This window comes from Oncorhynchus masou, chromosome 32 (assembly GCF_036934945.1).
Source record: "Oncorhynchus masou masou isolate Uvic2021 chromosome 32, UVic_Omas_1.1, whole genome shotgun sequence".
In the NCBI taxonomy this organism is placed as follows: domain Eukaryota; kingdom Metazoa; phylum Chordata; class Actinopteri; order Salmoniformes; family Salmonidae; genus Oncorhynchus; species Oncorhynchus masou.
Genome location: NC_088243.1, coordinates 58,835,394 through 58,861,990, shown reverse-complemented (window position 1 = coordinate 58,861,990; position 26,597 = coordinate 58,835,394). Strand labels below are relative to the sequence as shown.

General features: G+C 39.6%; 2 protein-coding genes and 1 long non-coding RNA gene across 5 annotated transcripts in view; 1 reads left to right on the top strand and 2 right to left on the bottom strand.

Moving 5' to 3' along the window:
- LOC135526330 (uncharacterized) overlaps nucleotides 1-26,597 on the bottom strand; it is a 137,376-nt gene that overhangs the window by 32,831 nt on the left and 77,948 nt on the right. The gene's annotated exons all lie outside the window — the stretch shown is intronic.
- On the bottom strand, nucleotides 2,562-18,621 carry LOC135526328 (zinc finger protein ZIC 4-like). 3 transcript variants are annotated; one of them, XM_064954614.1, is made up of 3 exons: nucleotides 18,480-18,621; nucleotides 9,273-10,016; nucleotides 2,562-7,054 (listed from the first exon to the last, which is right to left on the bottom strand). In XM_064954614.1, exons 2-3 carry the CDS (start codon nucleotides 9,937-9,939, stop codon nucleotides 6,414-6,416), a joined length of 1,308 nt encoding a protein of 435 aa, XP_064810686.1. In that variant the 5' UTR covers nucleotides 9,940-10,016; nucleotides 18,480-18,621; the 3' UTR covers nucleotides 2,562-6,413. The 3 variants fall into 3 exon arrangements, with proteins under 3 accessions (XP_064810686.1, XP_064810685.1, XP_064810684.1); XM_064954613.1 differs by lacking the exon at nucleotides 18,480-18,621 and adding an exon at nucleotides 10,283-10,432; XM_064954612.1 differs by lacking the exon at nucleotides 18,480-18,621 and having other exon boundaries at nucleotides 9,273-10,275.
- Nucleotides 19,713-24,681, top strand: LOC135526327 (zinc finger protein ZIC 3-like). Its single transcript, XM_064954611.1, has 3 exons — nucleotides 19,713-20,988; nucleotides 21,893-22,056; nucleotides 22,425-24,681. The coding sequence occupies exons 1-3, from the start codon at nucleotides 19,998-20,000 to the stop codon at nucleotides 22,605-22,607; spliced, it is 1,338 nt and encodes a 445-aa protein (XP_064810683.1). The 5' UTR covers nucleotides 19,713-19,997; the 3' UTR covers nucleotides 22,608-24,681.

Below are 26,597 nucleotides of genomic sequence, written 5' to 3'. Positions count from 1 at the left end.
CAGGGATGAATGAAAAGGAACAGAGTTAGGGAGCCACAGCACTACTGGCTTGACCTGGGGAAGATGGAAAAAGCCAGGGATCCAATTAAAATCACACTTGGTCGGCCTTACCCCTCTCGCCATGCTGACGCAGCCCCACACTGGCCGGCCTAGCGAGGTGGCTATACCATAGCAGTGAAGTTATACGGGTGCCACGCAGCGCTTGCAGGTTACACAAGATGTCTTACATGGCGGTCGATCAAGCATCTCGCCCAAAGACCTGGTGTGAAAACGCGTCTCACCCTCTGACACATTGGTGGGAATCTGGCCCTGTATGCCATAACAGAGACCGGCACAGCAGATAGGCTATGTGCGACGGTGATTCTGACGGACTCCAAGGTGAAACAGACATAATCACGTGAATTCGAAAAAAAGGGGCGGCTGACTCTTGTTGCTAGGCAGAGAAGCAAAATAAAGATGGCGGACAATAAACAGCAAACTGGGAATATAGGGTCCCATCATGCAGTACCAGTGATTAGCAGGGAGAGGGGGAGGGGCAGGGGTGTGGTAGGGCTGAGTGGTTATGGAATATTGCCATTGCTTTGTCAGGAAAAATAATATAGAGCGCGATCTGTAAAGGCTTTCTGCACCGAAGAATTGTGGCTATTAGGGAAAAGAAAATCTAATTTCAGGGTGTTCTGCTCTGGCCTTCCTATGTACACCATCACTGCGCTTACATAACAGATCAAATTGAGAAATTGATTTCCCCAAGCAAACAGAGACAATTTCTTGGGCAATTATGTGCACAATGGAATTACTGTCTTCCCCCAAAAATGTTTTCTGAGAGCAGATGTACCATCTTCGGAGGAAGAAATCATAGTTGTGACATAATGGAGAATACATAATCTTCACAAGGATAATAGTTGAGGTTTGGATAGGATCATTTTGATGGAGGAGGAAATATCAAATAACCTTAGTAACCTGCAACACGTCTCAGACAGACCCTAATCCCAGAATTAAAATTGGCAGTATCCAACCAGACAAACATTCGATTTTGATTGATATTTGATTGCATAGCCAATAAAGGTGAATTGAGCTTCCAAATCATGTTGTTGATTTCTGGTCAAAATCTTGGATAAATTAGCATTACTATGCACGTTGAGGACTTTCTGAAAATTCAATCATGTTGATACTTATGTTGAAATAATGCAGGAATAATATTAAGTTGACCAATTCTTTTGCCTGGTAGGACAACCTTAATAACATGAAGAAATACAAAAATAAAGTGTTTAGTTACGACCGGTGCTCTCTGGGTAACATCGTTTCCTTATTATTTCACCAATAACATATCAATGTTATCATGTTGCATCGATGCAACTTTTTGATTCAATTGATCAAATAAAGTTATCAACGTACCTAGTTTTCGGATAAATTTAACCCAGGTCTTAAACGATATGGTTTAAGGTTTTGTTTGAGAATTGTATTCACGTTTGTTGACAACTCAATCAAACATCAATCAAACTCGACGTTGTTCTGGCGTCTTTGCCAAGTGGCTGCTGACTCATGAAGCAAGCATGACACACACCAGCTGTTGATAAAGTTCATCTAAATGAAAGGAAGGGGAAATGAAAGGGGATACCTAGTCAGTTGCATCACTGAATGCATTCAACCAAAATGTGTCTTCAGCATTTAACCCAGGGAACCAGATTTAACAGATCTTATGAGGTTCTGGAAGGAATAAGGTGCGACTCTCGGTCCATTCTAATGCTCATGTTATTTTGGGATTGCACCTCATCTCACGTTGGTTGAGAGCCTTCTACTCCTCTCCAATCTGAGGCTCTGACAATTTTATCATCTCACGTTGAATATTACAGTACTTTTTGTACGTGTTTTCTGAAAGAGGGCAACATAAAAAAAATCATAGCATCCCCAATCAAATGTCTACTCTCTCGAAAAGCAAACAGTCTCAAGTTAAGCAATTCAAACTAGCCAGCTTATTAGTAAGGGGATCCTTGTGGTGAGATTGGTGGATGACTTCTCAGACAGATGGCTTGAGTCTCTGACATGCTCATTATTTATTTCCCTGGGCTGACAGGGAGGGCAAAAACCCAACTGCGGTCTAACTCAGTGGGGTTCGCAAAATACACCATCAAAACATCCTGCCTTGTCTAAAGAGACGTCCTCATGAATATCGTGTATGACATACACTAATACAGCATACTTCAGTTTACATGAAAGCCCTAACACGCTTATCACCTTTTGCAGCATCCTGAAAAGTGCCACCTTGTGAGGAAATAGACTTTGTGCGCTGAGCTGGCGTTGTCGGCGATGGGCGCTGGAGTGAAAGCAGGCAAGGAAAGAATGGTTTAGATGGTGGAGAACTCGGCCAAATACATAATAGGACACACAGCTTGTGCAGCCATGTCCATTGATATCAAGAGGCTGCAGGTGATGGGCCTCAATATCCTGTAACTAAGAACATAAAGCAGACAGTCAGTCGGTCTGAGCTGTTACCATGACATCGCTGTAGGCCATGACATCATCATTACAGGAGCATTGTGGAAGGAAGAAAATCAACAATGAACTTGTTTTAGTTTTATTTGGGAAAAAAGTATGTGCCACCATATTAGTTCACTTTCATCAGAGAAACATTACTTTTAGAGAAATCGATGAAGATATCCGCTGTGACAATAATGAAAACACTTCTGGTCTATCAAACTTTCAGAGTAACACAATCATATTGTAGTCCAGATTTGCACATCAGAGGTAGAGAATAGTATGCATGGGAGACCGAAAATGATTCAGAAAACAATCATGTAGCATAGTTCTATCTTCCCAAAATCGTCAGACACTGTCCCGACTAGCCACACTCGAACATATCCGTGTTGACGACTAATCTAAAACGTTGCTGCCCCCTTATACATAGAAGAGAGTATTCCAAGAAACTGAACAGTGCGTGACGAAAAAGTATGGAATGGCAGACTTTCTTATCTTTTGAATATAAGAAAAGCGCATAGTGTGGTACACCAAAATGGTCTCCTTTAATTATAAACTGCCTGCACGTGTCTTTCACTGCACATAACAGTAAAAGACATCCATCCGCGCAATAGCTAGATCGTTAGGTAGTATGATTAGATTATGTTGTGAATGAAGCAGCAATGAGGTCATCATTGTGAGTGTGATCACCATCAGGTGGTATGGCTACTGTACACTGAACCCTTTCCTCCAGTCAGACAAGTGGACATGGACATTTATTGCGTGCATCGTTTTCAGCCTGCCACAAATATGCGGCCTAGTTAGCTGTGCTGAATTCGGTGGTCACTGCTTTTCCAGAACCTCTCCCTTTTAAGTAGACTGAAATGATTTGCGCCGGAGGCTCCATCTTTGACAGTGGGAATTGGGTATGTAAACTATGAATGAGTTATATTATAGTAATAACTATCTCGGGATGAAATGGGTAGTTTTAACAGTAATATACTACGGATCATTAGTGGCACTGTGTTCAGACACAGCAGACAGACAGGCGATGTATGAGATGGACGGCAGTAGGACGTTGTGCTGTACTAGTAGGATGTGTCTGTGTTACTGTAATATCTGTACTAGGATATGTCTGTGTTACTGTAATATATTTATGTGTAACTGTAATATCTGTACTAGGATATGTCTGTGTTACTGTGATATCTGACAGGATATGTTTGTGTTACTGTAATATCTGTATTTAGTTCTGTCTGTGTTACTGACATATCTTACAGGATATGTCTGTGTTAATGTCATGTCTGTACTAGGATCTGTTTGTGTTACTGTAACATTATCAGATGAATGGATGACTTATTAATACTGGAATAACATACGCTGGTTAGACAGGCAGCCAAATCTAATATTTTTCTACTAATTGGTATTTGGACCAATCAGATCAGCTCTTTTGCTAATAATTGGGTGAAAGATCAGAATTGGGCTGCCTGTCTAAATGCAGCCATAGCCACACACGCACATGGTTATACAAAAAGATAACAAATTGGTATATTATAACAACACTTGAAACAAATAATAGAACAATCTATATCAGGGATATCTAGGGCTGGCTCACTCTAAACATCAATGAATGAATTGTTCACAAACTGATTTAAAACCAATGCAAGTACACTACGATATGAGTCAGATTAAACATCTGAATGGCTACCTCCAAAACTGGAATTCAGCCAAAACTGCATAGCAAACTCCCACAGAGAAACAATGGTGCAGATCTGTGCACTTACAACTGGGTATCAATTGCATACAGGGATCAAAACCATAGGGCAAAAAGATAAAGTACATTAAACTTTGCTTTACAAGTCAACTGCATATAGTAAACAGTAATTGTTGTCAACACCATGTATTTTCCCTGTACAGGAATAATGCTATTCTTCTGCAGTACACTTTTGATTGAATTTCACCTATGGTTCCAAAGGTCTTCTTAATAAACAGAGTCCGGGCGGGGCCATTAGTTTTGCTACACAAATCAAATAAATATAGATTATATTTCAAAACATGAGCAAACTGTTCTAATAATCTCACATTTCAAAGTTTGACACAGATTGCCAATATAAGATGTTTACCAGACCCAACCCCAGAGAAATATCCAGACTGTAAAGACATCAAACTATATCTTAAGAGTGTCGAAAAAACGGATGCCATTTTTATTTTGAGGTCAAATTATTAGAAAAAATGAGGAATTAATAGTAAAATGTTGTTAATCACAAAGAATGGATAACATTCACCTATAGGCCTACAACCTTGAAAATGTGTGTTGTGCTTTTGCATGGTGCGCATGGAGAGATGGAGAGCTTGATGGACATTTTAAGAAAACTATAGTGTGATAAATGGACTTGCAAAAGGGGCCAGACAAACTTTACTAGAGGCAAAGCTATGACTGTAGCAAATACGCACGTATTTGACGTCAGTTGCTGCTTATCAAATAAAGCCTGTCAACTGTCAAGAGCTCAAGCATTTGGTTTGAATTTTGATTCATGTCTTCATAAGTGTGCACTCCTAATAAGATTTTACAAATTAATTTACAGTATGGGCATGTGTATAACACATTGTGCAGCTCATGGTTGGCTATTTTAGTCAAACCAAGATTCTCAGAATTCAGCGTAGGCCTGTACATAACGCAATGAATTTCATAAAACGACAATTCAATTCCAAGAAACCTGAAAGTGAATGCACGAATATCTAGCACAAATAAACAAAGGGCGTTGAGTCTGCGTCACTGTGGCACGAGAACATTTTCTTTGAGAATGCATTGGGTTTAATCACACACGGCCTGATCAAAGGGAATTGAGACACTTTAATGAAATATTGAATGCATAATTAATGTTACAGTATGTACAGTATAATTTTAATTAAACATTTTAATTCTTATCAAGGAGGCCGTGGATTGTGTTCTCAACTGATCCCGAAAAAAAACGTATTTTACACAAAAATGCATAAAATATCCACACAGAAACAAAGAATGCAAGTGTATTCTGAGGAGGAAGGGGTGCAGGGGGAGAGGGGATCATACTGTAGGCTTCTCCACTCATCCTTCTTGGAAGAAAGCAAAACAGCTGAAAGCTGTATTGGCCTAATACACCGTCCTTTCATCTGATGTTTAACATTATATTTAACAAATGAGTGTAGTAGATCTTATAGTCAATATGTGTTTGAATTACATTACATTTGAATTACAAATCATAGGAACGCATAAATTGGTCCACTTGTTATTTGGCCTCAACATTGAACTTGACGAGAAATAATAGGTTTTATTTCAGATTTTATTTCCAAGTTCTGCCTTACATTGAACACGACATGGGTAATGCACTTTTCTATGCATTCCCACAATACAATACAGTAACATTCCATGAATACCCTGTCCTTTACATATGCTGGTTCAGCCTTCCAAGCAATAATACATGTATAGTTCCTTTTATAACACTTTTGCTACTATATTCACATATAGGCCATTTACACATAGACAATCCCGTTAAATCCATTTAGTTTCTTCATCCTATAGCAAGCATCATTCAAATGATAGGCAGCATTTGTATTTATGATGTCCTATTCTAATTCTCCAAAAGGAGGGGGACACACGTCACTGTAGCCTACACATGTGTTAAAACAGGCACGTTTCTTACACGTGACACAACTCAAGGCCCACCACACATAGACGCACGTAGAGTTTGTGCGTCACGGAACAGTTAAAGCTTGCCGTCACGCATTCTGCAACGCTGTATATATATATATATTAGCACGTTTTCAAAACTACGACACATAATGACTTCAACATGGCACATGTCTTTATAGCCTACAACATCAACAAAATACAATCAATAATATATAATCCAAGAATAGCAGATGTCATAACAAAAATAGGCCCACGTTTTGTAGGCCAACGTCACTCAGGCGACATGACTGACTCAAATGGATGATATGTCGTTATTACACTGCTTTGGTGAGAAAGAGTCCACGCCACTGTGGCACGTATACCACCCATTGACAATACTTTTCTGAAAGGGTGAGGCAGTGTTAAATGTCCTGGAGCTCTGGGCGAAACTGTGGCCTGCTTGGTTGCATGGGTATTGGGTGGGCTCAGGTCTATAACCGCTCCTCTGGATCAACAATGGATCCAAGAGGCCATCTGACCTATGTGAGGAGTAGTCCAAACTGTTGTCGAATGTGTGATGGAAACGTGTCCTCAGACTTGACTCGTTTTGAATCTCGGGGGATAGAGACTGTTGGGAGGAGGTGAGGGGTTGAGCGCGCGTCACGATGGTGGACGAGGCCGTTTCGCCTTGATCCGTTACTTCGGGTGACCTGGCCTCTGCAAGGTGCTCCCCGTCCCCTTCGCGCCCATCGCTGCGTTTCTCGCTGTAGTCCTTGCAGTGGAGCTTCATGTGCTTCCGGAGGGAACTTGGGTGGGTGTAACACTTCTCACACCCTCTGACCTTGCACATGTAGGGTTTATCACTGGAGTGCACGTGAGAATGCTTCTTTCTGTCGCTGCTGTTAGCAAACCTCCGATTGCAGCCCTCGAACTCACACTTAAAAGGTTTTTCACCTAAACGTGCAGAGAGAGAAATGACCGCTTGTTACGATATGGTGCCTAATGTGTTGTCAACCTCTGGGTTGTTATATTGTTATACATTTGCACATAAACAAGACAGTGACGATCGAAATAATCAACATTTTATGTTTATGAGCAAGTGGTGTATAGGCTATATGCCTAATTCCAAAACTTTCCTAAAATGTTCATATTTGAAGTCCTGTCGATTTTAGTTTTGGGTGCATTTTTTTCCTGTGCAATGCCAATGTGCAATAACCATTCACGTGAATCCCTACATTACAATGTTTCGTGTTTGAACACAATTGTGTTGTCTTACATAACCTTGGGTCTAAAATATTAATCTTAAACTAACTTCGACTGTAGGCCTAAACCCCGAATAACGTGTAGAATTGCACAAAGTGTAATGAACATTCAATGAAAACCGTGGGTTATATTATAAGATCTACCCCCCCCCCCCCAAAAAAAAAAACATCTCAATTGACACTTCTGTCGAAAAGTTAACCTGTCGAGATATGATGATAATCATGAAGATAATCAATATGGCAACAAGTGTAAGATATAATTCCCATAGAAGTTTACACTACCCGTGAAACTCTATTCATATCGTAAATTATTCATCCCAACAGTGAGACCAAGGCCGCAGTAAATAGGCCCATCATCTATCTCCCCAAGTCCTATTAATGTGCTAAAACTATGTTTGAACAATTCTGTCTTATATCCAGTTAAAAAGGCAGAAGATCACAAGTCATATTGCTACAGAGGACTGAGTATGTATAGACCCAGTCTTCAAATTTCGATTAAGCCTATATGGCAAAATATGTTGTAACAGCATGGGTTTTATCATCTCAAAAAGTACCACCAAACCATAATTGATTTTCTAATAAAATATGTTTGACTATTTCTAGACGAACATTTATTAGAAATGTGATATGTTACTGTTTCCATACATGCATCTGCATGTACCATTCAATTAAATGGACACCATAATAATCATTCATTCGAAATACATTTTGGCACGTACATTTTAACATCAATGTTTGCTAGAAGGTGGCTTTTGGCATGTATAATATTTAAGGGTTCTTACCATAAAAGTTTACCACTGATGATTTTTCTCATTGTTGATTTAGACAACTCTGGCCACCAACGACATAATTCTTAATTTATTTAAGTCCAAATTACATTTATCTTTAGGGAAGCATTTGACTCTTTTATAAAAAAAAAAATATTAAAAAAGATCAACATAAACAGTGTTCAATTATCGACTAGCTAATTGTCAACTACATTTTAACATTTAAATCCTGTTGATCTCTGTGAAACTTAGCAGAGATCAGACGACAAAGGCACTGTGTTGTCTATACCTCATAACCTACTTGGCATGTTGTGTTTTTCTACTTCAGCGCTTCCAGCGTTGTTCCTGCGCCCGCGCAGAGAGGAGTCGTCCCTACTGGGCTGCAACTGTGCGAAGCGTAAAAGCTACGTCACAACTCTCCGGTGTCCCGGCATTCATTTATTTATTTAAGTGAATGAGTGGGAGAAGCACCCACATAACTGGGCCTGAACACTACTAGTTTGTATCTGTAGTACTACAGGTCTTCTGCCCCGCTATTAGCACTAGCTCATGCTCCCCCCCCCCCCCCCCCCCCCCCCCAACAACAATCACGACAGGCTGGCTATAAAGTCATCACAATATTACAGAAACTACACCCAGAACAACAGCACCACCAAAAACATAAATAATGACATCCACAGACAAAAATATAATAATAATAATCATCATCATCATAATAGGCTATGTACATTTTAATCATATAAAATCTTGCATGGCAGACAGTGACCTATACTGTCATTCAAAACAATCAAAAGTTTGTTCAAATAATTGTTTTAGCTAACTTTTTCTAATATGTTTGTGCACTTTAAAATGCTACTATAATGCCATTATACTTTGGGAGATAAGTTTGAGTTTTATAACACAATCTAACTCTCACAATCTAACTATTTATATAATAATATAATTTGATAAAATACAAACATATCGAATATGATTTAAATTAGGTTATCAACATTTTCTCAGAGGGTAAATTTAGTCCCCCAAAAATATACAAGGTTTTGGCAAGTTAAATTATTGTTTTTTTAATGTATTTTACTAACTTTTATGTTAGCCTATTACTATTAATATTATTATTATTATTATTATTGATACTCAGTTACATACCTGTGTGTGTCCTCTTGTGAATCTTGAGGTTCTCTGATCTTGCAAAAACTTTTTCACAGCCGTGGAAAGGGCAGGGAAAGGGCTTTTCCCCTGTGTGGACTCTGACGTGATTCACCAACTTGTATTTCGCTTTGAAAGGCTTTCTGTCCCTCGGACAGTTCTCCCAGTGACACACGTATTGAGAGTGCTCTGGTCCTCCGACATGTTCCACTGTCACATGGGTGACAAGTTCATACATAGTCCCGAAAGTTCTGGCGCAGGGCTGCTTCCCAGTCCCCTCTTGGCTGTCACTCCACTTACACACAAGCTCATGCTTCAGGTTCTGTTTGGAGCACCTCAGGAAAGCGTCACCCACTCCACGTTGAATTGCCATGTTCAGCGGTTTGTAGAGACCCAGGAACTGAGAGACAAGTTGTTGGCTGTTTCCCCTGGGGCCGCTGATGCTCTGGCCGTAAGGGTGCGTCCGGGTGAGGAGGTCCCCAGGTAGACCCAACATCACTTGACCAGAGAGGTCTCGAGTCGCGTCGGAGGAGCCATGGGCCTGCTCGTGATAAGCGGTGAAAAAAGCGTGGCTTCTGCTATCTCTATAGCTAGGCAGGTCACGGTACCTTCCAATCCCGCCATGTTGGTTACTTCTTGATGCCAGTTGATCAGTGACGGGTGGCATGCCGGCTCCAGAACGATTGGCTCCAATGATGATGCCCCTAGGGCTGTGCTCTAACCGGTGGCTGGGGTATCCAGAGTCTGCAAAATGGGGAACCGAATGGTCAACATATGCACTGTACCTCGTCTCGGGATAGTCTCGCAAATTGTGCGAGGGGCAGAGCTTTAAGGAACTGCCAGTGGGGTGCCCTATGTGCTCCCCTGCCAAAGGTGGCAGCACCACGCTGGGTTCAGTATTGCTCTCCCCGGGGTTGACGCAAGAAAGAAGGCAACCACTAAACCTCGACAGAGTTGTCATGTTTTGTTGTGAATTTGCAAAATCAACCAATTCTGTGCTCAAGATTTACCTAGAAATATTGTTTCCATTTTCTTTGCTGTTTATCATCTGTATGTGAAATTCTTGGCCGTGAACTTCGCAGGAGCAAGAACCAGACTCAAGTTCGTTAAAGTTGGTGTGACTCCCATGCCGTTCACTTTGCCCTCTTGATTTGTGGCAATAACCGTGGTAGTAAAAATGCTTCGAAACAGGCCATGGTGCAATATAAAAGCACAGCAGGCAAATCTGCTTTAAAAAAATGGCGCTTTGGGATTGGTTGGAATGTGGTATGATTGACAGGCGCTGGGTTTGTTTTAAAAGGGACACGCAGGCGTTCACTGCACGACTCCGTTTTCAAATATCTCATAGAAAATGCTTTGAAATGTGCCGCGGTATAGGCTACACTGCCAAATATTGGTGTCTCTTTGACTCTAGGCGCCACATTACAACCGCCTATTTGTAAAAGTCTAACGTAAATGTCATAAATGTCTTCAAATGCTGGACATTTTTTTTGTGGAAGTCTAATAGACTACACAATTACGATATTGAGATGCAATGTTAAAGTATCAAATGTCAGAACTTTTAATTTAATTCCATTTTTATTTTACTCGAAGGAATAGGTTAGAAAAATACATTCTAAGTTAAAGGTCCAATGCACCCGTTTTTATTTCAAAATCAAATAATTTCTGGGTAACAATTAAGTACCTTACTGTGTTTGTTTTAATATAAAATGGTAAAATGTTTTACAAAAATAGCATCTTAGCATAGAGCAATTTCTAAAGCAAAATTCTTGCTAGGACTGTCTGGGAGTGGTCTTAGTGGGAAGGATAAAACTAGCTGTTATTGGCAGAGAGGTTTGGAACTCTCTTTGTTATTGGTCTATTAACTAATTTACCACCTGGTGATGTCACCAGACAGGCCAAAACTCCCACCAAAACAGCCTGAAATTTCAGGCGGTCTTTTCAGACATCTCTTACACTAAAAAGGCATTATCATAATTTTCACAATTTCACAGTATTATTCCAAACTCATAGTGTGGAAATATATATAAAACACAGAAAGATCACGTTTTTGACTGCACAGTGCCTTTACGTTTCCGTTTTTCAAAGTCCTGACCAAGTGGGGTAAGGCTGCAGACAAAAACAGAGGAGGGTAAGCCCTATACCCTAAAAAGACCAAAAGCAATCACATATCAATACATTTGGCGTACAAAAACAACTATATTTAACTAAACAAAATAATTAAGCAACTTTAAAACATGGGTACATGAATGGTGGGGTACAAGCTCATATCCTCAAGGCAAAAGGGCAACAACACTATCAAAACAAACAGACAATATGCGTACGGATTTTTACTAAGTATTTTGGAGAGAAGAAACGTCAAAATGTATTTATTGATATTCGAATAGGCATACATTGACTTTCCAATGGCTTTCCATAAACCGCTCATTTTCTTCCATTATTGCCAGTCTACTTCTCAATTTCGCTGACAACTCTTACACACCGATTGGATTTTCTCACGTCGTGCTGCAGCACCTGTTTTAACGAGCATGTTTAGCAAAGTCAACCTTCTTCATATCTAGACACACAACTAAGTTAAACTGTAACTGCTGTCATAGCAATTCATATAGGCTATCCTAACGCCTTAAGGGTATGCACTCTGTCATGTCTTATGCATGTAGGTTACCATCATGGGAACAATATGTGATGTACAATTATTTGTAGGTGTTCAAAACAAGTCCAATCTGTCACTTGTAAAAAAAAAAATTTTTAAAGAACAGTGAAGAATGACTATTGTGAAAAGTATCTCTCCAAAGGCTGCAGCGATACAACACAGGCTATGCAGCGATGCTGCAACAACTCATCTGTCTGGCAAACACATTTCAAACAGTAATTTATCCTGCCAAAGGATTAGAGTTGTATTTAGTGGGTTTAAGTTGTAAATTATACAGGCCAATAAACCAATGTTCCCAAATTAATAGCCCATGCGTCTTCGTTTGTTTATAGTAGGCCTCTATTTTCCTTTAAGCCGTGATTAGTTTTGATGCAGAGGTGCACATTGAATGTAGATTTAATTAGTCAACTATTATTTCTCAAGACTGTATTGTCCTCTAACTTTCAAAGTCCAGTTTCAACATTGTTGTTCTGACGTCACACTCAAGGGACGAGGCCCAGACAAAAGGAGTGAGAGGCCCACTTGACATAAAGTGCCGTAACATAGACAAACACCATTGGTCAAACTCGGTAATTATTGTAATGCATGCTCATGTTAGTCGGCCTTTAACCTGGCGCATTTCCGAACAAAAATGTAGAAAAACTTCACGTTTTAGTCACTAGCATAGTAATACGTAGCCTATGAAATAGTCTACAACGGGGTTTCGAGGTTTTAGGGTATGTCTTCGTTCCTGAAATAAATTGTAAAAACAAAAAGTAGATCAACAAATCTGGTAAAAACTAACTTTTATGATCAGTTACGCCCCATTGCCACCTGTCTCTGCATCACCTTTCGTTGAGGCACACAATCTCTCAGATCCGCTGTCTATTTATTGAATATTGACATTGCATATCGCCTGACTTCCTTATAATAATAGCAACATGCAACAAACGCATAAACAACCAGACATCTTTACATTGTGTGCTTGAACATTTCACGTAAACTTATCAATCCAAATATGTAGCTAGCCTATTTAAAGCCAAAATAACATTGGTGGTGCTTGGCGGTTTATGTCTGGTGTTTTGTGAAGAAGAAGAAGAAGAAGAACATTTATGCATAAAAATAGAAGCAAAATGAGTATAGACACTAAAATAAATAAATAAAACATTGCAGCGAAGTGATATAGGCTACTGTCAAAATGAAGTGAGTCATTCCAGCTTATGAAGTAGACAATTCTGCAGACTTGCTTAAAGCAGGATATTCATGTTTCCCTAATACACTATACACATGCACAATCCACATGAATGCCTTTGTCATCAATAAACTGAAACATACTGCACAGTACAATATTTATTAGTGTGATTAAATGTAGTACAGTGGTAGCCTACAGATCATGTGCACTTGTTATGGGGCATTTGGAATGTTGATAGGATGTTAGTCGTTTTTCTTGAAAATGATTTGTTATATAGTACCCAGAAACGCAAAACTGTACAGTATGCATGTGTAATAGCTTTGACTGCTAACTCAAGACATACAGTTTACAGCTAAGTTGTGACTAATCAACACAAACAAGTAGTGTCACACTAACAATATTGATTGCATTCAATGTAGAATGATACATGTCAGGCTAACAGGCCTACATGAAATGATACACACGATCACAATCAAGTGTCACACTTCACATTCAAGACACACAGCGATAGAATAGCAGAACCTGATGTAAACAGTGGTTTATGAGGCCTGAGTTGTAGCCTATAGCCACAGCAGAATCAAAATGCACTCAGGCTTCAAAGATCACAAAAATGCTGTAAATGGCTGTTCATCTAGAAGTATATATTATGAGGACAATATTATGACAGTAGTTGAATATCAGTGCAATAACCTAATGGATTTTACCTAGACTTAGCTCTATTTAGCTTTGTCAATGTGTCTGCGATGATCGAATGCAGTTTAAAATGGCACCCATTGCCCATGTTAGAAAGGGCCCTCTGTTCAGCACACAGTAAATTGCACGGCATTGTTCATGACCTGTTATTACCTCGTCCTATATGGTAAATTAACAGGAATCATACCCAAATAAGTGACAAACAACTATGCTCAGGCTCTTTGTTACACTGTAATAGAGAGAAAAAAATGCACAGGAGCCATCGGGGACTTTATGTATTTGATATGCACCCATTTAAATTCAGCCAAGGTTGAAAATGAGCACATGAAAAAGAACCTCGCAATATCAGTTCATAGGTCACCATTTTTGGTGATTTACACCATTTTGACTCTCTGATAAATGGTAGAGTGTATCCGTGTATCCGCATGTGTGTGTAACCCTGTGTTTATCTGTGTGTGTGTGTGTGTGTGTGTATCTGCGTGTGTACCCGTATGCATGTGTCTGTGTATATCTGTGTGTGTCTCTGTGTGTATTCTCTGTGTGTGTGTGTGTGTGTGTGTGTGTGTATCTGTGTTTGTGCCTGTGTGAGTGTATTAATGTGTGTCTGTGTGTTAATCTGTGTGTGTTAATCTGTGTGTGTGTGTGTGTGTGTGTGTGTGTGTGTGTGTGTGTGTGTGTGTGTGTGTGTGTGTGTGTGTGTGTGTGTGTGTGTGTGTGTGTGTGTGTGTGTGTGTGAATAATGTGATAATGGATGAGACTATTCACTGGCACTGCACTCTTGTCATGACTTTATGAAATTTAGATGAATTAAGAGGTTCGAGGTGAGGCCATTTGCAGACAGATGTTCCAATACATCACAGCGAGGAGTCAATTAGTCATATTGATAAACCACATCAAAGATGTAATTAAAAAGCCAACAGAGCGTCAATGGTGTATATCTTAAACTTGCAGTAGACTCACTTGTTCCAACCCATGAACTGACCACGAACACCAAAGAGTGGACAGTTACTTCTTGAACTATCATGTTTGAAACGTGCCTTTCCAATATTAACAGCTGAGTAGAACATATGATTAGCAGTGGACGGGTTGCGAACCCTGAAAGATGATGACTGATTAATACAAATAGGTGAATTTTTGAGCAAAGGGTGCATCTATGTAACTTCAAAACTAGTCCCCCAAAAATTGCAGGAAACAATTGAGGCACTCCATCCCACATAATGGCTAATGCAGGGAGAGATCCGGCAGATTTGTACTGTATTCCTCCTCCGTATCGTACATGACCTTTATGACCTTGGCTGCCTCTGAGTAGCAGAAGGGGTACTTGTGTCTTTAACATGGACAAACAGTGGTCAGGTGATATAATGTGTTCCAGATGGGACGGTAAACAACTTACACAAAGCCAAACAAAAGCCACAAAGTTTCTAAGATCTCATTTCTTTCTAACCATAAAGTACAGACAGAATCCCAAAATGGACCTTAGGTTAAGGTGTTTTAAATATGTATATGAGCACATGAACATGTATACCCATTTGTTATAGTCCCATGGGATATAGGCATTGTGTATTGTCCAATCTGTTCTAAGAAAAGATGTAGGGATCAGTTCAATTTTGACAAGTGAAATATCACCCTCTCTCTTGTTTTTTTCGCTCTGCTGATTTTAGAGGTGAAAAGATAAGCCTTTCCCAGAAGCTGAGCACAAATCTATTCACAAAGTATATTTTAGACAATATTTTCCAATAACACCTTGTATCAAAACTTGCAACAGCTACTAATGTTTTCATAATCATACCCAAATGCATACCTAAAACAAGATTGGTTGAAACATGAGTGCATCTATAATCCTACAGATATTGCAATCAATTACAAAAAAACAATACATCAACACAACATAGCAGTAGCCCATTAATTTACTAGTCTATTAAACAGCATTTACCCATTTCATTCGAACTTCTTCATGTGGAGAATAAAAGACTAACTCAATTACTGTCGATCATGCAATAAATCATCTTTATCCTGTGATTCAATTCAGCAAGAGATTCAGTAGTTTTACAAATGTACACACACAAACACATATATATATGTATATATTCGATTAGGATTGAATTTGTTAACATTGATGGTGAATGAAATAGAATATTTTTGTTTGGTGACTATTGGGTTAACTGTTGAGCAGGAAAGTTTCCTCAATAAACTTGTCGTGGGCTACTGCACGCGCGGCTTCAGCTCAGGCACCGCTACACCTCTGAGAGAGGCCCAACCATGCTATTAAGGGACAGACATCTACATTAACCTGGAACTTTAATAGTTTGTAAAATATTTCAAATGTGAGCTATCCAATCATTTGTTTACCATGTCCAATATAGTTTTCATTGATAATGTTGATAAGAAAAGTGCATTAGGCCTATCTCACAGTTTGTGTCGTAAACATCCAGGTAAATTTGATAATATAGGTATATTTTCTGCAGGAACTTTGAATCGCAAGACTAATTAATTGTTCATTATCAAGGCAATTGTGTTATTATCAACTCAAGAGAGCGATTTGTATAGCTAAACAATAGTCTTTATAAATATTAGACTACCAGAATAGTGTTTCTGATAAGCTCATGCGCATGCTCAGGAGAAAAATTATGAGCTTTCAACCATCTACCAAAAATGATTTCCTCGCTAAAACTACATGAATTACCTTGGAAAATATAACACTTAAGTAATGCATAGCAAGCAATAAATAGGCATAAGTTATTTACAATTCAGATTGGGACATTCCACTGTCTGTGGTTGATTGTTGAACAAGTATCGGTGTACAATCATGAAGAGATAGCATATCAGTTTGTACTCAAGCAATCAAACGAAAGCAAAATAACTCCATTCATGACAGTTTCTAAATTTTAAAAATGAGTGTTTGGCTGCACCATCAATGCAAACGAGGAGACGAGAATACATTTTGTCAGCAAAAAAATAAGATTTTATACGTTCATCCAAATAAAAATGTTAGGCCTATACTGGCAATACAGACCGACAGTGTTGAGAAACAATATATCGAGGGCAAAAGACACAGGCCTAGTTTTCAGTATCAGGACCTAGACCGTTATAATTGCAACAGAAACAACTTTAGGTATTTTTTAAAAATTATCCTCCTAATTTAATTTGGAGATAGGCAAAAGTGGTAGGTTACCTTTGCAGTCCTATTCAACGATTCTCTAAATATTTTTGTATACCAAAACAATTCATTATATTGTATAATATTAGTGACATCTGAGAGGCCTACGCTTTGATAGTTCTAAAAGGAGCGTCGGAAGTGATTGTATTTTTTAAAATGTTTATATCGTGATAGTAAGTCCAGTATGTGATCTTCAGTTTGTTACATCAACACAATTTGTTGTTCTTGTTTATGTTACAACCAGATAGGTTATGGAAGGTGATGTTGGACACAACTAGGCTATAGTATTTTCCTATAAGTTAATGTAATATAAATAAACTAGCGTTTGATGTGGTGCTGTGGAAAGTTGTAGATAATGCTCGCATCTGACTCAATGTACTCGTCTGAAATTCAAGAACATTCGAGTGTAGGCGTACCTGTAGGTGTTTTTTTACATCACATTATGTGTTTGGCTCTCCTCGGCGAGCAACAGTTGCTTTTGATTATTTGGTGAAGACAGTAACCTGTAACAACACATGAGGCCTTAGGAGGCCAAAGGTCGGTGAACCTATCTTGCCATAGTCTGAACTCCGAGACTCCTGATACTGCAGAAAAGTTGGTTGCTAATAGAATTGAATTGTGTGTTCCGTTGCAGAGACAAGTGTGCACGTGCTTCTCATCGTTAATCATTTTATAGTAACACCCTCACTGTGAACATACCACATATAATAACCTTACAGAGTCCTTTCGTTTCAACAAGTCAATAAAATATCGAAGAGGAAAAGTTAAGAAAACTTAACTGCCTGTCACTTGTGAAAGTTCAGAAAGGTCTCCATAAATCTCATGTTCTAAAGCTTCAAGGCTATTCACAGTTAACTCATGTGCTCCCTCTCTCACACAGTGTGTGTGTGTGTGTGTGTGTGTGTGTGTGTGTGTGTGTGTGTGTGTGTGTGTGTGTGTGTGTGTGTGTGTGTGTGTGTGTGTGTGTGTGTGTGTGTGTGTGTGTGTGTGTGTGTGTGTGTGTGTGTGTGTGTGTGTGTGTGTGTGTGTGAGAGAGAGAGAGAGAGAGAGAGAGAGAGAGATGAGAAAGTAAAAGAGGGTTTGTGTGTGTGAGTGCGTGCGAGTGAGTGAGTGAGTGAGTGAGTGAGTGAGTGAGTGAGTGAGTAAGTGAGTGAGAGAGAGAGTGAGAGAGAGAGAGTGTGTGAGGAGGGAGGGAGCGCACGATAGAGAGGGAATCATGCCATTTTCCGTAAAAAAATGTTGTTGTTGAGTTTAGGAACGCAGCTGAGATCTATCTGTTCTAGAAGAAGCACACACGTTTAACTTTGATGAAGCAAGATGACTGATAGGAGTAAATGAAGAACATGTATCTTAAAAAAGTTACCCCCCCAAAAGAAGTTCTGAATATCATAAACAAGTGTCCCGAGCTGACTTTCAACGAAAGCACAGATTCACACACCCCCACAGCATCCGTACAATTACTCCACGGTTGCTTTCCTTCAAAAGAAAGGTAACCTTAACAATTTAAATATTACATAAATAAAAAAAACTCACCTTTCAATTTAAAATACTTTTTCTCGAAGAGGAATATGTTGTGGGAATGATTGCGGGGAGGAGGGCGAAAGCAGACTGAAGGACTGATTTGAAGATTTTTCTCTTTTTCTTTTTTCAGATGTCTAAAATAAAGAATGTGAGCTCCTTCCTGGGACAGATTGAGGGGAAAGGGATGTGAAAGGATTGGAGTTATAAAGCGCCGCTTGAAGCACTCAACGCGTCTCTGAACTTGATCAGATTTTATGTGTCCTGCAGCGAGTCAGCGGCAACCCTGTGAAACTCGCTCAATGGCACGAATTTTTGGATAAGCAAAAAATCTCAGGATATTACAATTACTGCCATCTTTCTTTCTGTCTTTTATTCCTGCGTCTTACACCCAATAGAGCTTGGCAAAAAAACGACCCCCTCCTTTCTCAAGCGGCTTCAAGAAAGCCACATTTCGGATCTCTGCCAACTACATTCATGTTCTCAGTTAATAAGAGACTAAATGCTCAGATAAAAAGATAGATAGATAGATAGATAGATAGATAGATAGATAGATAGATAGATAGATAGAAAGATAAAAATTAACATTAGTAAACATTAATTATGTCGTGTTACACATGTATTTAAAAATAAACTATTCAGACATCTAGGCAGGCTATAACCAAACGATTACAAAATGATGTCCCCACCAAAATGCACCAATTAAAGTGTTATGTTTTTGCATAGAAGCTGAATTGTGTTTGTTGGTAAAACAGCATGCTCGTGGTATGCCTGAATTCTTCAACATTAATAAAAAATAAAGGCCTTGGTCATTATCTGAAGTTTGGATAATGGTATACTTTTTCCTAATGTTGCGAGAACCCATTTTCAGTAACTTTGTTTCATTTCATAGCCTACGGGCATATCTACAACAAACATTTGCAATGACTATTGGCCTCTGGTTTAATATTTACAGCTTATAATGGTGTTATACCAACTTCTGCAACCGTTTCTGCGTTATAAGACGGAAAATAAATAAGGCTCATGGTATTGAAGCGAGAGTGCTCCGATGCCTTACCTGAAAAATAATGCCTGCACTAACCAATCAAATTAAACCATTGAGACGAACTGCCATTTTCAATAGCAAACAGTGCCAATCAACAGACATCTAGCCAATTAACTCTCTTCTTTGGCGTCACGTGCCAAATGGGTAGCTGGGTTCTCATTGGGCGTCGTAGCACTGCCTCCCGAGTTCATTTATGTGCAGGGAGTGAGTGATTGACTTTATCAGTCCAAGGACATCATTCGTCTGGAAAGGGGGGGAAGTTTGATCCTCTTTCTCACGGATCCCAGTTACTGGAGTTTTCTCCTCGCTCTGTAAGCGAAGGATTGTTTTTTCGTTGTTTTGGTGTTTTTACAGTAAAACAAATCTTATTCTACGTTTCAACGCACTGAAATCGGGTTCCCGTTATCCGCGGTTTGAGTGAGCTCCACTAACCTGGGGTTTCAGTTCAATTTTTCTTTTATTTCGTTTTCTAAGTTCGTTTGAGCCCAATGACTATGCTCCTTGACAGCGGTCCGCAGTTCCCATCGCTAGGAGTGGGGGGTTTCGGAACACCGCGGCACCATGAGATAGGGAACAGAGACCCCGGGTTGGGGCTCAATCCCTTCGCTGATTCATCCCACTCCGCAGCTTTCAAACTCAGCCCAGTGGCTCACGATATAACCTCCAGCCAGACTTCAGCTTTTACCCCGCAAGCCAGTGGATATGCTGCTGCCCTGGGACACCATCACAGCGGACAGGTGGGTTCGTACGGCGGGGGACCGTTCAATTCAACCCGGGACTTTCTATTCAGAAACCGTGGCGTTGGAGAGTCTGCTGCATCGAGTGCCCAGCATGGGATCTTTGCCGCTTCTGCTGGGAGCCTGCATGGACCTCCTGGAATCTCCGATAACCCTGGACATCTGTTGTTTTCAGGGCTCCACGACCAGGGCGTGAGCCACACTTCCCCAAGCGGACATGTAGTCAACAGTCAAATGCATCTTGGTTTACGCGGGGACATTTTTGGAAGACCCGATCCGTACCGTCCGGTCGCAAGCCCTCGGACGGACCCCTATGGCGCTCAGCTCCACAACTACAACCATCCAATGGGGATGAATATGGGGATGAATGTGCCGACACACCACGGTCCTGGGGCCTTCTTTAGATACATGAGGCAACCCATAAAGCAAGAAATGTCCTGTAAATGGATAGATGAGAACCAGATGAACCGACCCAAAAAGACTTGCGAAAGGACTTTCAGCACAATGCACGAGATGGTGACGCACGTCTCCATGGAACACGTTGGCGGCCCCGAGCAAAGTAACCACATTTGCTTCTGGGAGGATTGCCCGAGAGAGGGGAAATCATTTAAGGCCAAGTACAAACTTGTGAACCACATTCGAGTGCACACTGGAGAGAAACCATTCCCCTGTCCATTCCCTGGCTGTGGGAAAATTTTCGCCAGGTCGGAAAATTTAAAAATTCACAAACGAACACACACAGGTAATTACTTTCGTCAAGTTTGCTGACAAACAACAGCCACACGTTTAAAGATGCCTATTCATAGGCCTGTTCCCCCATTGTGCATGGGGAAAATAATAGACCGAGGCAAATATTGTTGAGAGATTGTTGCATTTTATAGAGTAATCCAAGAACAAGTGAAGGCCGCAATTTGGTTTGTATTTTAGGATGGGATAAGCAATATGTTGGAACGGAAATAAAATAGGATTATACGCACTGAAAATTGCATTTGTTGAACGCTCGGGATAACCTAATTCACATCTCAATACCAAACGTGCATATGTTGAAGTTGTATTGTGTGGACATATTTCTCGATTGGAGATGCTATTCTTGCACGCTATCGAGGTGTTGATCAAGTTACATTGTGTGTATTAAGGGAGAGACAGACACATACTTCCCCCAAACTAAAGTGTGAGCGAATTAGCTTAACTAGGCCCACATTTAGACAGACACCCCTCAGTGTGGTTTTGTGAGTCTGGTCCGCTAGTCCTTGTTTACTAGGCTAGCCTATGTGCTACTCCATCCTATTCAAATCAGTGCAGCAGTGGGTTTTAACACTGTAGCCTATTTAAACACACTACGGCAAAGCACACAACAGTAATATCAAAGTCTATATACTACATCAAACATGCCTATAATAGCATTCACTGGTCCATATTTGTTGCCGTTGATGTGTAACCTAACAAATGTAGGCCTGTATTGAACATATCATGCTTACTGTTGCTATTCACAGAGCACTATTGTTATTCACAGGGAAGACTTCATCGATGGTGAATCAAGCCAGCATCCCTATTATATCTTGCATAGGCAGGCATATGTCGGGAGGGTAGGCTTATCAATCCACTGTGTACAGGGGTTAATGAATTGTGCTTATTCCATCTTGCAGGTGAGAAGCCGTTCAAGTGTGAATTCGACGGCTGCGACAGACGCTTCGCCAACAGCAGTGACAGGAAAAAGCACATGCACGTGCACACTTCGGATAAGCCTTACATCTGCAAAGTGTGCGACAAGTCCTACACGCACCCCAGCTCTCTCAGGAAACACATGAAGGTAATTAACGTGTTCATTTCACCTTAAACACACAAACACAATACTCTCCCTTGACCAAGGGCTAATCAAAGAATCAGCGCCCAAACAGTATCACTGTATCTGCTATCTCACTGGTTTGGAATGTAATAGAATGCATATTTATTTCCCAAACATTAGGCTACTACTTGTGGGCTAAATTGGAGAAGGAAATAGCGCAGCAATGCATTAGCAATTTGATAGATCAAAGGGTAAGGTGTATTGACTTAAGCTGAGTTGACTCGTATTGAGTGTGTGCAACATATTCAACGTTCATTCTTTATGCTATAGGGCCTATAGACATACAAATATATCATAGCAACTCCTTTTGTTTTATTGTATTATTATTACAGGTACACGAGTCTCAAGGTTCTGAGTCGTCTCCAGCAGCAAGTTCTGGATATGAGTCGTCCACACCACCAGTTCTGGTATCAGCGAACACTGAAGACCCAACAAAAACACCACCGTCAGCCGTGCAAAACACGTCGGGGCACAGCGATGGACTGCCACCCAACTTTAATGAATGGTATGTTTGAAGTCATAACCAGGCTCTCAATGTGGACCAAGATTAAAACCTTAAAAACTCACACCAAGGTGTACACAAAATTGGATTGGAACAACACGAGGAGATGAGAGTAAGCCAGCAGTAGCAGGCCTCGTCCTTTCTCAGGATTGGGGTTTGACTTTTATTCCAGAGTTCGAAGAAAACAAATAAATCATAAATAATGAGATAATACTTTCTAAGAATAAATAAAACGTTTTTTTCCCTTTTTTAGTTTACAGATATCAAATGATTATTTTATTTTTCATTTTATGTATTTTCTCAAAATTGTATTTAAAAATAAAGAAAAAGGAATAATATTTCACGGTGTTTTATATAATGGTGACATACTACAGTCGCCTTTCAATTGATTGTTAAAACTTCAGACAGTCTTAAGAAACGTGCCAAAGTCTTTGTCTTGAACTTGAACAAAAAATAAATCATAAATAAATATATACTCGTGAATGTATTTCCTTGTTTGATGGGGTCGAATCTGTTGTCAATGTCCGTTTTCAGGTGGAGAAATGTGGTATTAGGTTACGATTGTTACCGTTGAATATAACGTTGCCTTTTGTTAATAACGTTGTAAATACATATCCATGCTGCCATATTTATCAATTTGTAATTTAATTATGGGTATAAGTTCTGAAACTTAAAGATATTTATGGAAATGTTTTCTAACAAGACTGTACAGATTTGGGTCATAACCATCTTAACATTGAACAAAGTGATCAACTCTAAAGCGCCAATATTGCGATTGTATCTTTTTTTAAGCAATATATGTGTCTTATTTGGATCCAAGATATCATCTATATAAATATGATGAATTTGTCTATATGATGCCCATTTTTCCATCACTTATTGTTTAGCTTGTGAGACCATTGACATGTGAATCATCAATTCTGTAAATCTGAATTGTTTTCAAGTGAGTTGGCAAACTATATAAAACGGTTCTGTCCATATCCCTATAGTCAAATTAACTTTTTTGTACATTTTACTTCGATAGAATCAGAGAATAGAGCTCAACTGTAGCATAATTTCAGTACACATTCGAACGATCCATCAGCTATTGCACCCGTCGCATTTACAGATGTTATACCTAGTTCATTCATGAATTCCAAGTATTTCAAATTCGGGTCAAATACCCAAACATATGAGCCAGTATGGCAGTCCTTTATAGTTCCAAAAATGTCTTTGTGCAAGTAGGCCTCTGTTAAAATGTGTGCATCGGCAACAATGGAACTGTCACAACACAGTATCTTCAAAATAAAAGTGTTTTTGTCTGTCAGCTTGCATTGTTTTAAATGTAATTATTCTGTGAAACTAAGCGTGTTATTTGTTATAAGTACTGTGGTGTTGCATATAGAGAAGTTTGATTACACATTTGCTTGTTTTGTGTGAATAAGCTGTCGAGAAAACATTTTTGTGTGAACAAAATTTAGTCTGGGAACACTAATAGATATATGTGGGTTGGGGAAAATATGTTCAGTGGCACAAAGAGTTACAGCATTGCATTGTAACCTATTTTCAAGAATTGAATCTTATGCATACCACAAAATATATTGTGCTTATGAGAACGATTTCAGACCACCAGCACTACAAAATGTAAAAACAGTACCTCGTAAGTGACAGTGATAAATAAAATACGTTTATTTAAATAATTTAAGGAATATATGTTTTATATACTATTTTCTATACATCAATTTAAAAGAAAAACTTTTTTTCTTATTCCCACAACCCGTATGCCCCATGTCCTGTCAAAGCAAATTTTTTGATGTATAAACGCAGCTAGAATGTGATGTTGTAACACTTTCTGGGAGAAATGGGTCACGCACCAAGTTATTCCTGAAAAGCAAAATGTTTTACTGATGAACTGTGTCACTGTGCCACAATCGAGGCAAAAGATGATACAACAGCGAGCCTATTTGTTATTTAGCGGAGAGAGGCAAAGGTTCCTTATACTTTTTAAAGTAGACTATTGTTTGTTGGTTTGTTTGTTTTACCAACTATTTATGAAGAAATGTGAACATACATTTTGACTGAAATAAAATAAATAAAAAAGTAACAGACTGCGACGTTTATCATTCTTTGTCATTGTTGTATTACTCTCTGCTAAGATCATATATACATTTTATTTGTCTTCGAGTCTGTGAGACTCGGCACTTTACTTGAACTTGACACTGAGGAAGGCGCCATCTTAGCATCTTGTTTCTGGGGCGATAGGACAGGAAGGACAGGAAAAGTTACCGACTGTAGCCTTGGTGCTTTTTAAAAGAAGGTGCAATTGGGGGAAACATTCGCCTGTGGGTATGAAAGTGCCACTTAAATGGGATCACAACGTGAGAACTATCAAACTAGCAACTACTAAAAAGTAAGCCAAGAGAGTGAGTCAAATGAGGACATAAGCTGGCGCGAAAGTATCGTCATACAGCATGCTAGTCAGGCTGCCAAATGGAATAACAGCACTATATCCATCGGTTTAAGCGTGCATTTGCTGAGTGCTGCTGACCGTTGACAATGTATGTATGGCCCACTACAGCGAGAAATAGTTTGAAAAACCTTGTAGTAGTTTATAAACTGAGGAGTCTCATCAAATATGAATTGTATGTTGGCTACTTCGCAAATATTAAATCATATAGGCTATCAAACTAAAATGAATGAAAATAAGTAATCATGCTAAACAACTTTATTTGCATTAACTAAAACCCTTGAAACAAGATTTGTTTACCAACTGGTAGGCTAACGTCTGCATTTTCATCTTCAGTAATAATGCGGGAAGCCTATTGTGTTTGAATCGTGATTTAACTTGTGATGATTGTAGGCTATAATTGTAAATGAATGTTGTTTGCTATAAGACGTATTTACTGCGCACTATTTGGGGCCCAACCCCCACAGAATCTACCCCAATTCGAGGCCTGCCCTACCCCCCATCTTCAAATATAAACAGATTTAACAATTTATTCAAATTCCGTTTTCCCTCCTCTTGCGCAAGCGCACTTTTGTATTTCACAAGGACATGTTTTTCCCTTACCCGTGCAGTTCAAGTTCTTTCTAGCGTACCCCATGACGTCAAAAAATGGGACAGGCTTTCCCTACAAGTAGCTCTGTGAAACAGAACGCTCACGAAAGCTGAACCACGCATTTATGACGATGATGATGGCATAACGGAAGAATAGCCTAACTCATACCTTATGCAGGCAAATATAACCGAATAGAACCCGATAACTCCAAACATAATCGTGTTTTGAGATGATGAGAAAACGGGGTGTAACCAAAAGAAAAACATGAAAGGCTCCTTTATGAGGACACTCAATGGGATTAGAAAGCACTGGCAGTCACGTGGTAGGAGATGTGTAGCGTTTGTCTGACAGTGTTGTTTGTGAATACAGTAGTAGGCTCTATGTATTTGAATAGCAATAATATGAAGTGTTCAATCATTTCGACATATGGACGGGGATATATTTGGAACCATAGAACAGCACGGCGCACACAATCTCTCCACGACTCTAGCGCTCACAGTCACAGATGAGCTCACATCACATTGGGAGTAGCCTAGTCATTTTGAAGAACTATCCTGGTCATAATGGGGAAACAACAAACTGGCAAAGTCTGCATAAACTGTTACGATATTATTCATTGAAAACTAAACCAACCCACCCCTTACCCTTCCTCCACCAATCTCAATCACATAGCATGTGCTGGCTAAGCGCGGAAGCACCGTCTATAAGAGGATAAACCGATACAAGCAGGTTCCAAACGCTTTTTGTCACGCAACCGAGTTTGTGATCTTAATAAACTCGCTGGCTAAAAGATCTCGCGCAAAGCATGCTGAGTGAGCGTGTATCAGAGTTTGGGTCTGTCACGCAGTGCCATAGAGGTATGTGGAATTTGGAAGGCACAGCACGGCTGTTTAATATTATGAAAATGATTTTAAATCATAATGGTGTTGGGTTCCCAGTAATACAATAAAGTTCAAGCGGTCAAA